Consider the following 11717-nt stretch of genomic DNA (forward strand, 5'->3'; position numbering starts at 1 on the left):
TCCGTTTTGAAGCTGGTTAAAGAAGTGATGGTTCTTGCTCGGGGGGGAAGAAGGTTCCAGGAGTGAGGGGCAGCAAGTGAAAAGGGGCGAATCTGAGATGGGGCAGAGGAAATCCTGGGCTGGGACAGCAGACCTTGACTACCAGAACGGACGGCCCAAGTGGGAAAGTGAGGAGAAATAAGGTCTGATAAGTAAGAAGGGGCCAGCCCATGGAGGGATTTAAACGTCGACAGCAGGAGCTTATACTGAATGCGGAAAGGGAGAGGGAACCAGTGAAGGGATGCCAACACAGCAGAGATATGGTCAGAGTGGAGGGCGGATGTGATAATGCGTGCAGCTGAGTGCTGGACAGAAATTAAAGGACGGAGGTGAGAAAGAGGAAGCCCAGCCAGGAGGACGTTACAGTAATCAAGTCGTGAGATCACTAGGGCATGGACCAGGATCTTGGCAGTAGAGGCGGAGAGATATGGTCAGATTTTGGCAATATTGTATAAAAAGAATCTACAAGCCTTGGCTGTGGTCTGGATCTGAGGGATACACGACAGAGAAGAATCAAAGATAAAACCAAGACTGTGGGCTTGCTGGACTGGTTGAATAGATATGTTGTCCACAGAGACAACATCAACAATCCACATTGATCCACCCGCCCACATGTGTGTTGTCTCCTGGCCCACATATACTATGTTGGTTATGGGTCATAATCTAGTGCCACACAGCATGATGCAACATCTGCAGTAAGTCTGCATCATGTCAAGTGCTCTGACTCAGCATTCTATGGCAGTCCCACAGAATATGATGCCACCTTTAAATCAAAATATTTTCAAAGTTGTTTAAAGAAATATTTCTCAACAGGTTAATCCCATAATAATAATAATAATAATAATAATAATAATAGGATTTATTTATATGCCGTCCAATAACACAATAGCAGGGTCATATGGGGAACAGTGATCTTTTAGAGAGTGATATTTGTCAGGGATGGTTAGTGGAACTTGTTGCTGAAGTCTTTTATAGTCCAACATAGTAATTCCACCTGTGGCATTATGCTGCAGCTGGACATTCATTACCCTGTGAACATATGCAGTCGCTGCAGCTCTTCTCATCCCCCATGGGATATTGGAGAAACATTTGGCTGTGTACCCATAGCCAGACACAAAGTGATTACATCCTCTATAGCAGTCTCCTAAGATCCTACAGAAAGCTCAGTGAATGATAAAATCATTTTGCTTGTGGCTGTGGGGACATAGACTATTCAGTGATTCCACTCTGCTCTCACCAAGCATGGAATGACTGGGAGAGGAGGCTTCAGCATCTCTATGGTGGGCCTAGGGAGCTTTTGTCCAAGGAGTTTATCAAACGGGAGGAATTTCTCTTAAATTTGAATGAAAAGAAAGTGGGGCCAAAACACATTCACTTAAAGTCGCTAGTTTTGCGCAATTACGTGAATACGCATTGCATTCAAACTGTCTCCCCATTGCCTGAAAATAGCATGCCATTGCCCGAATTTGCATGTGGCAGTCTATCATGCAATAACGTGAAACCACATGATTGCATTTGGACTGACTTCCCATTGCCCAAATTTGTGTGTAGTGGGTTATCACACAATAACGTTAAACCCCATGATTGCGTTCAGATTGCCATCGGATTATACTTCCAATTCCCCTTGTCTGATAAACTCCATCATGTGAAGGAAGAAAGGAAATGCAAACTTCACATCCACCAAAAAGAGACACGTGCAAAGCTTTGTCAGTTTATAGTTCTTGAAGGCACAGAGTCCTCCCCCCCCTTAAAGATGCTAATATGTAGTGTAGGTTATAATTCCATCCAACTATGTCATATTTATGGAGAATATTTTAATTTCAATATGCCTAACATTGCTCCAGTAACCTATGCTATGGGATCTATACTCCTTCACAACTGTCTTTCCTGTTGTAGTGCTTGATGGCGTCCCAAGAACTGTGTGGCTGGAAGACAATGCCACTCCAGGCACTACTGTAGCCAACTTCACTGTCCAATGTGCAAATTCTAGCCTTACAGCCAGCGTAATTCAAAAGAACATCAGCCCCATGACCTCTTTTTTCAATCAACCAAACATCTTATCTGATGGCAACTACCAGGTACCTGTGGATTTGTGGAAGTTTAATGTAATGTTTCTGAACTTTCTCGGATATGGAGCTGTGATAATCCATGACATAACAGGGGAATTTATTCTCTGTATTGTTCTGTTTCAGGGTTTGGAGTAATTTTATGGCCCTGAGACTAATGAGTAGATAATGTCTTTGTTCCACATGGTTGCATGGTGAAGTTTCCATGTCAGCAAACTGACTAAACTCTGTGCTGTACCAGAGCCCTGAATAAGTTATACGAGTTAGATTTTCCCGACAGACCTAAAAACATGAAATAAAATTCTTGTGAAAATCCAAGTTTTGTTTAACAAATCTTAAGCCTGCCAGAAGCCCCCATTGTCTTCATGGGGCAAGCATTGCCAAAGCGATGGAGATGCAGTACAGTAGTAGTGGTAGGAGGCAGGGTTGCAGGGCTCTACTTCTTGATGGCTTAATGTTTAGGGAACTGTGCTGAAATTCTTTCTTTTGACTGCCAGGTGAGCCTTGGCCCTAGTGCTGCTTTGGATTTCCGGCAGGTGAGTCTGTATATCTTGACATACAGTGCACATTGTGCAGGAGAATCGGATGAGTTTCAGCTGTTCATCAAAGTCACTCCATCAGACAGATTAGAGTGCGGCAGCCGATCTGCTGACATAGGTAAGGTTGCTTATTTTAAATTTACCTGAGGTCCTGACATGCTCAGCTTAAGTGGCTCAACTTTAGCCTTGGTGACAAGAGTTTTAATATAGATCTGCCAAGCAGGTGAGGGTGGGGTGAAAGCTGACCTCCATCCACATGGAGCAGATCATGCTGTACATGGCATAGACATTGGTCTCTTTCACAGTACATAATTATAGCACTTTAATTGCTATATTGTTATCCTATGGAATCTTGGGATTTTCATTTCAAGGAAGGGCTTTTATAATTCTCTGTCAGAGAGCTCTTGTACCTCACTGAACTACAAGTCCCAGATTTCCCAGGGTGCAGCCACAAGAGTTAAAGTGGAATCTTCATGCTGTAATTGTGCAGTGTGAAAGAGACCATGGCCTTTGAAAGAATAGGGAGGTAGATGTGTATGGCAGTTAAGGACTTGTACAGGCTCTTAAAATGCTAAGGATGAATAAGGAGCCACTCCTCAACCAGTTACTCCAGAGGAGCCAAATAATTACATTCTGACTATACAGGAATCTATGTGCTACTTCCATCTGCCTTAATGTTTCAGGAAGGGTCCCATTACAGGTTCCAGAAGATATTACTCCGGGGGCATTTATCTACAGACCTGTATTGAAGAGGAGAGGCACACGTACCTTGAATGTAAGCATTGTGGTTTTGGGAAAATGTAGGGAACATGCTTATAGAAGGATTTGTCCTCACATAAAAAGGAGGGGCATGGACCGATGGAGGCTGTCTGGGAAAATTAATTTCTTGGTGTTGTAATTGACCATGGGAAGGTGACTTGAGAATATGGGAGGTAGCTTCTACTAACGGTGCCCTAGGAAGGAGGAAAGAGAGAGCAGGTTCTGGGCCTGGGTCATTCTGTTTTATAATTAGCCTAGGTGACTTTACCTTCTTCTCACAGTTTGCGATTGAGAATGCTTCTCTGCCTTTCCAAATAACTCCAGATGGAATAGTGTGTGCACCTCCTGCAGGTTTCAGTCGTGAGCAAGCTAGCAAGGTATGTGCCATCTTGCCTTATGCATACCATCTGTTTGGCTAGTGTCACATCTGTCACTTCTCCATACCATCCTGTTGCAGTCAGTGGATTTCCGTTCCCAAGTCTATCAGGAGCACGTCTATCCTCATATCTAATTTGTTCATAACTTGGTTGCCACTGTGAAGCTACTGTAATGCTTTTTATCTTTACAAGTTTCAATATTGTCTATTTTAAAGGGAACTGTGCCTTCCTGTTCCTGGACCCATGTAGAGTTCTATTAGCAATGGTATATTTGGAGTCAGGGCTGGACCTTTTGATTAGCAGGGATGGTGATGATATAATATTCCACACCATTCAGGTTTTCTTGTTTCCTATGAGCTTAGCCAAAGTGCCACATGCTAACCACTACACTGTCCTTTGCTGCTCACTATTCTATAACATAAAAAGGAGAAAGGGAGCGGGAGAAAAAAGGAAATGTGGGAGCAACTTTAAGACTGTTTTTTTTTATTTTAACATGGATTTTCAAAGATATAAACCCACTTTTTCAAATGCAGTATAGATTATATTAAGGCCTCAAGTATCAAGCATATTTATATGGGTTGTGGGACTGGGAGAGAATGTGATAGCATAATTGTTGTGTGCCTTCAAGTTGTTTCTGACTTATGGAGACCCCAAGGAAGACCTATCACAGGGGTTTCTTGGCCAGTTATTTTTCAGAGGAGGTTTGTTTTTGCCTTCCTCTGAGGCTGAGACAGTATGACTTACCCCAAGTCACCCAGTTGGTTTCCATGGCCAAATGGAGATTCCAACCCTGGTCTCCCAGTATCCTAGTCCTACACTCAAATCACTACACTATGCTGGCTCTCTAATAGTAGAAAAGCGTAATAGAATAATGTAATAGTGTGACAGAATGTAATACATTCTATTCCACTGTATAAATATGTTTTATATCTGAGTCCTTAATACCACTTGGTACTGCATCTGAAGATGTGGATTTATAGCCACAAAAGCTCGTGACAAAATAAAAACAAGTTAGTGTTAAAGATGCTGCCATTTCCCTCCCCCCACTCCTTTTTATGCTGCAAAAGACTAATACAGCTGCTTCTTTGAAAAATACTCTATAACAGTCAATGGATCTTATTTAATTGGTATTTATGTTATGTACTGCTGTGCTTTGGGGCATGAGTAGGTAAAGATACAGCTATAGCACAGATATGGATCAACACAGCTGCCTGCACTTTGAAATTTGCTGTTACTTCAGTACTCATTAGGTCTCTTGGACACAATAGAACACCAAGATTCTGCTTTAGACTGCACCCATCCCTGTAGCCAGCAGATTCATAGTGTGCTGTCCTCCCTTGCAGATATTTTCAGTGGACATTGTGGTAACAAGCAGCGATGGGAAAAGCTGCCAGATACCTCTCTCAGTCCAGGTGCTGCCTGTTTACCATAACCAAGTCAATTTCACGTGAGTTGGGTAAAGCTGAGTGAACTGGGGGAAAGTGAAGCAAGGTATTATTTATTTATTTTATTTATTTAATGAATTTATATCCCACCTTTCTCCAAAATGGGATTCAAGGTGGCTTACTATAATTTAAATAGGATAAAACTAAAGCTGTGGCTTAGTGGTTAAGATGCCAGTTCTGATGATAGGAAGATCGGAAGGTTGGCAGTTTGAGGCCTGAGTGCTGTGTGATGGGGGTGAGCTCCCATCACTAGTCCCAGTTTCTGCCAACCTAGAAGTTCGAAAGCATGCAAATGCAAGTCAATAAATAGGTACAACTTAAGTGGGAAGGTAACAGTGTTTGATGCAGTCATGCTGGCCACCTGACTACCAGAGCAGTCCTCAGACAACACTGGCTCTTCAGCTTAGCGATGGAGATTAGCACTAACTCCTACAGTCGGTTACGACTAGACATTCATGTCAAGGGACTACCTTCACCTTTTACTTTTAAAGCGTTAATTACAAAAGTTAAAAATAATTAAATAATGATAATGTTAAAACGTAAGTTCAAACAAACAGAATAGTTAAAACCATTTTAAAAGGTATAATGGCTGTTAGACTCCAGTTTCCTTGCCCCCCAGTTCTTGAATCCTGAGATAGGATTAGTCTGAGTCACCCTTTCACTCCTTGTCAGCTGCACTACATGATAAGGAAGGAGCACATCAGAAGCTTTTACAGCATGTTCACACAGCAGAGAATGCCATGGTATAATTCTTATATCATGTCTGACCACCTCTGGTCTATGAATTTCAGCCCAGCATCCTATGTGATAGGGGTGCTGGGTCTTTCTTGGCAAACCCCAAATTACTGTTTCCTCAAGCAATCATTTAAATTGTGCATACCTTTTTGAGGCTAGCTGAGCTTGAGTCAGGCTATTGATTAGGATCTTTCCCATCCAGAGGACTTGGGCAGCCCATCCATTTCCTAACTCAACCAGCTTGTTTCATATCATCTCATTCCCTTATGGTTGTTTTTGTGTCCCTCTTTAGAATCATAGAGTTGGAAGAGACCGCAAGGGCCATCTAGTCTAACCCCCTGCCATGTAAGAAATCTAAATCAAAGCATACCCGACAGATGGCCATCCAGCCTCTGTTTGAAGATCTCCAAGGAAGGAGACTCCACCACTCTCCGAGGGAGTGTGTTCCACTGTTGAACAGTCCTTACTATTCTTAGTGTCTCTTCCACACACCAACCCCAAAATTCAGTAAAACCTCCCCCTCCACACTCATGGAAGTGTCCAGTAGTAAATGTTTTGACATAAAATAGAGCAGTGATGGCAAACCTATGGCACGCGTGCCAGAGGTGGCACTCAGAGCCCTCACAGTGGGCATATGCACCATCATCTCAACATGGAGTTCACTACAGTTTGTCACTAGAAAGCCAGAGCGACACGGCACTTTGTGATAAATAAGTAGGTTTTGGGTTGTAGTGTGGGCACTCGGTCTCTAAAAGGTTCTCCATCACTGAAATAGAGGGTAGGGCTCTTAACCTCTTAAAGCCTATGAAACAAGAAGAAGAAAAAAGGGGGGAGAAAAGCTAAGTAAAGCAGTATGAATTATTTCCAGTTTACGTTTCTTTAAAAAAAATTGCTATTTCTCAATGTGATGTACCCATGTTGGGGGTGGATTTGGCTCCAGGGCTTCTAGGGCTAGTCACCACTGCTCCAACCAGGCAGAACCAAGCAGTGGGCCTCTAAAATCCTGAACTGTGATTTTTTATTCTGACATCCCTTTCTTCAAGAGGCCACTGCTCACCAGTCCCTGGGATAGAAATCTAGATTCTGTCTGCACTGGCCAGGTTACTCTGGGATCCCCAGAGTTGCCTTTACCCCCCCCCCCCCCCCCCCTAGCTTAGCCCTCTGTTCTGATGTAGGTGGCTTGTATGCATGGACGTTCCTCTGTGCTACTCAGCACAGTTGTCAGTACAGCGAGTCACTTATTTCTGTGGTCAGAACATGGCGCTTAGTTTTGGTCACATGGCTGGGTACCTCTTCTGACCTCAGAGCGAAGTGACCCACAACAATTGCAGCTGTGCTGGATGGCACAGTGGGACACCCATGTGAACAGCTGTTTGGCATCAGTATGGAGGGCTCTAGATCTTCCAGGAAGATCCGTAGCAACTGGTGAGTTTTTAAAAATCCACATTAATGGTGTTATACTCTGGGTTTGGCATTGAACGGCCTGGACATTATCCATACTGTTCATGCCAGACTTGGAGATTCGTCCCTGCATCATCCAGTCTCCCTGCTGAGAAGACAGGAGGAGGCTGGTTTATTTGGGCTGTGCAAATAGGCCCTAGTTTTTATTATTATTATTATTATTATTGGTGGGTTACAGACCGCCGCTTTGCGGCGGTCTGCCGCTGCCGCCATTTGCTCCGTGCGGGAGCCGCAGCAGCCACACCGCGCGACTTCCGCACGGACCAAAAAAGAAGCTCCAAAATGGAGCTTCTTTAAGCGGCGCCTCTATAATGTCGCGAGGCGCCAGGGGCGGACTTGCGACATCATAGACGTCGCAACACGTGCGGACGCACAGCGTCTGATACGTAAATATGGCAGCGGCTGTGTGGAACGGCCGCTGCCATATTGTACGTACAGAATACGTACTAGGGTTAGGGGGGTGTGGAAGCACCACCCCTTCCTAACCCTAATACGTATTCATTATGTACTAAATGGCGGTGTGTAACCCGCCATTATTAACCTTTATTTATAAAGCGCTGTAAATTTAGAGCTAAAATTGAATATAATGGATGGGTTTACTCCCTCTTCTGCCCCATTGGACGAGAAACACAAATTGAGCAGTGTGGAGTGCAGTCCTCTCTGAAATACCATCAACCACCATGGTATTTCAGGCTGGACCACTGCACTTCCAACTCCACTCTCTTTGCTTAAGGCATGGATTAAGAAGGGGCCCCGCAGGTCCTCTTTTCAGTTCATATGTACTTTTAGACTTACACTGAGCAGTCAAGATTCAAGTCCCCATAGCGTGACACCGATATAAAATTGATCTTACTTATTCCTCTATATTATCTCAGAACATTGGTCTCTAAGTATGGTTTGGCAGATAACACATGGCAACTTCAGGCTCAGAAGGAGGAATTTATACTGTTTTCTTCATAATACAGGGAATCATCAGTAGCAAAATCTGTTTCGGAAAACACAGGTCCCCTCCAGGAGATTATACAGGTCCGAGCCAGTGGGGAAAATGTGCTTTATCAGATCATCTCCCCAAGCACAAACTATTTCACAGTTGTTCCAGGTAATGAGAATCCAGGGATATATTATAACATCTACACAAAAAAGATCTGGGATTTTCTTTGGTGGTCATTGACAAGTGTTTTCAAACTATCTCTTGACCTGAAAGGGCTGGCTGATCTCTGCTTCTCTTGCAGAGACAGGCGTAATCAAGAACACATATAACTTAGATCTGAAACGCAATCCAAGCTTAGCTGAAACCCAGCTGTTGGTCAAGGCCTACAACAAACTTCATCCAAATGACTATGCCACCATCATGGTCAACATTACTGTAAAGCAGAAGAACCTTGAAGGACCACTGTGTTCTCCTGCAGTATTTGTGTAAGTCTCCACAGACAATAGAACCTTGTAGCAACATGAGACAGCAAAAGAATGTGGTTAAAGGACCAGTTGTTTCAGGGTCTCTCCCTGTTTTTAGAGGAGGATCTCTGGTTCCTAATTGTTACATATGGCTCTAAAAATAAAACAGTTGGGGTCCTTTCAAACTTACAGCACTATGATTCCAGTTTAACTGCTATGGTTCCATCCTGTTAAATTATGGGATTTTGCAGTTATGGGACTTGCAATGCAATTTAAGGAGAGGCACCTGAAATGCAAGTAGCAGGAGCACATGTCTTCTCCATTCTGATCTCAATTTCTTTCCTCCTCCCCTTATGGCTATTTTGTTTAATCCCCAGAACTAACATTCCAGAGACAATCCCCACTGGAAGCACCCTGCTGACTCTGTCTTGTAATGATGCAGAGAATGGTAATAGTAGCCTTTGGTACCAAATGGAAGATGCACAAAGCCCTCTCTATAGCTTTCAAATGGAGGGTCCAAATCTTCAGGTAAGCCCTTGGAATGGATCTTTTCTCACTTTCGGTTCAGTTAAGAAGGCAGAATCACAAGTAAAGCCTGAGACTTGTACATTCTTACTTATCAATCCATCCAGGTGTTGGTGCAGAGTTCAGTGTAATCTGTGCAATTGTGGAAACAGTGAATTCTCATTCAATCCTTACTAACATGAGGGAGCTTCACAACTGTGGTGGTTCCTGCCATCTTTCTGGACTGAGTATCTTCCTTTGGCTCAGGATATTATTAAGTCCTGGATGTGTCATTTGACTTTAGTGCCTGCAAGGACGTAGCCAGGATTTTGGGAAGGGGGGGTCAAGACTAAGTGCCACCATTTTGAGAGGCTAAGAGCCCCCCCCCAAGACACAAAAAGAGGGTTGAGCGTTTACCCTCGACACCTTGATGGCACCACTTTAACTTCCATTATGGCTTTGTGCAATGGAATCTTGGGAACTGTAGTTGAGTCATCTGTCAGGTGCCACAACGAACTACAAATCCCAGCATTTCACAACATGGAGCCAAGGGCAGTTAAAGTGGCATCAAACTGGATTATTTTTTCAGTGCAGATGCAAACTGAGTCCTTCCTCTGAAGGTGTTTACATCAGATAAATTCAGCTCGATAAAGCAAAGTGCATCTGCTCGAGCAATGAGCGGCAGCCACTCTGTTCATGCTCAGAGACACTCTGCTCATGCTTTGAGACACTGTATTCCAACATCTGAGCTGAGCTACGAACCCAGGCTGCATCCACACATTTCATTCCCACTTCCAAGAGGGATTTTTAATTTTGAGACACACACACACACACACACCTTTTAATTCCAAGACCTATCTATCTATCTATCTATCTATCTATCTATCTATCTATCTATCTATCTCTCATAATTTTTAATTCCAAGCCATTATATGTTCCTTTCTTTTTATATTAAACAAACCCCTTTAAGAGAATCCTATTTTGGGAGAAAGGCAGGGCATAAAATCAATCAATAAAAAATTATAGTGCAATAGTCCATCAGTGCATGGCTTACATTATAAGACTTTATACCTTTATACATTTAAAAACTATTAAAATCACAGTAGGCTCAGAGTGCTACAGAATCATGGAATCATAGAGTTAGAAGAGACCCCTAGAAGGGCCCTGATCCAGTCCAACCCCATTCCGCCATGCAGGAACTCCCAGTCAAAGCATCCTCAACAAATTATGTAATGGAGGTGTCCATCTACATTGTAGAAAGATATACTATAGATTAATGCTATGGAAAATCACCACCTTGAGTCTGTATATTGGGAGAAAGGCGGGATATAAGAAAATAACAACAACAACAATATCTGGGTATTGTAGTTTTGTGAGACATTTAGCCTTCTTTGTCAGAGAGCTCTGGTGGCACAACATACTACAAATCGCAGGATTTTCCATAGCATTAAAGCAGTGTTGAACTGGATTATTTCTGCAGTGTGCAGCCTTATTAAACTACAGTTCCCATCAGTCTGTGGTGCTGCTGGATGATGGGGCCTGCAGTCTAGCATTGCCTGGAGCAGGGCCATAGGACTCCACAGCCACGATTCATCATCTTAGATTGATTCCATATATTAATTAATTAATCATAAAAACATAGAGTTAGAAGAGACCCCACGAAGGGCCATCCAGTCTAACCCCATTCTGCCATGCAGGAACTCTCCATCAAAGCATCCCCATTGACATGCTGAAAAAGGGCCAGCTAACTGTATTTTATTCTATTTGTCTTTTAAAAAAGAGAAAAAACAAGGCTGGAAGGAAGCCTCTTGCCTTTTTGCATCACAGACCCACCTCTTTTTTTGTTGTTGCAAAAATCCAGAAATGACTGTTTTTGAAAACATGAGTCCATTCTCAGGAGAAATGTCCAGAGCAGAGTCTGAGTCTCCTTTCTCTGGACTTCCAAAACCCCAAACTGACCCTGAGAGCATCTGGTCTGACCCCCAACTCAAGGAAACTTGGAAATCCTGAAGGTTTAGATCAATTACTAAATTATTGAATTATACAAGGCATAGTGGTCTCAGGGTTTTGCTGAAGCTCAGTATGCAGAAGCACAACATTATTTTAAAAATATTGTGCATTAAATTACCTTCAGTCTATGTCTATGAGATGCATATGAAACATACATGGATCCCATCTCCCAGTATAATATCCCATTAGACATACTGTATATAAATATACTGTACCAAAATCTGAAAAACTCCAAAATCCAAAATACATCTAATCCTCAGCATTTTGGGTAAGGGATATTATTATTATTATTATTATTATTATTATTATACTATATTGTACATGGATATAACAGCTAAAAGTTAGAAGTCACCTTTTCTTTCTTTTATATTTCCTTTTAGAACCTTC

General features: G+C 42.7%; 1 protein-coding gene across 5 annotated transcripts in view; it reads left to right on the forward strand.

Annotated features, from left to right (window-relative positions):
• CDHR4 (cadherin related family member 4) overlaps nucleotides 1-11717 on the forward strand; it is a 39519-nt gene that overhangs the window by 7916 nt on the left and 19886 nt on the right. For 3 of the 5 annotated variants that reach the window (XM_042455881.1, XM_042455879.1, XM_042455882.1), the window contains exons 3-10: nucleotides 1936-2117; nucleotides 2603-2762; nucleotides 3328-3419; nucleotides 3685-3780; nucleotides 5124-5227; nucleotides 8387-8520; nucleotides 8654-8837; nucleotides 9194-9344. In XM_042455881.1, the coding sequence (XP_042311815.1) occupies nucleotides 1936-2117; nucleotides 2603-2762; nucleotides 3328-3419; nucleotides 3685-3780; nucleotides 5124-5227; nucleotides 8387-8520; nucleotides 8654-8837; nucleotides 9194-9344 (1103 nt within the window). The remainder of the gene's footprint in view (nucleotides 1-1935; nucleotides 2118-2602; nucleotides 2763-3327; nucleotides 3420-3684; nucleotides 3781-5123; nucleotides 5228-8386; nucleotides 8521-8653; nucleotides 8838-9193; nucleotides 9345-11717) is intronic. The other 2 variants (XM_042455880.1, XM_042455883.1) reach the window with 2 other exon arrangements.

This window comes from Sceloporus undulatus, chromosome 2 (genome assembly GCF_019175285.1).
Source record: "Sceloporus undulatus isolate JIND9_A2432 ecotype Alabama chromosome 2, SceUnd_v1.1, whole genome shotgun sequence".
Lineage (NCBI taxonomy): Eukaryota > Metazoa > Chordata > Lepidosauria > Squamata > Phrynosomatidae > Sceloporus > Sceloporus undulatus.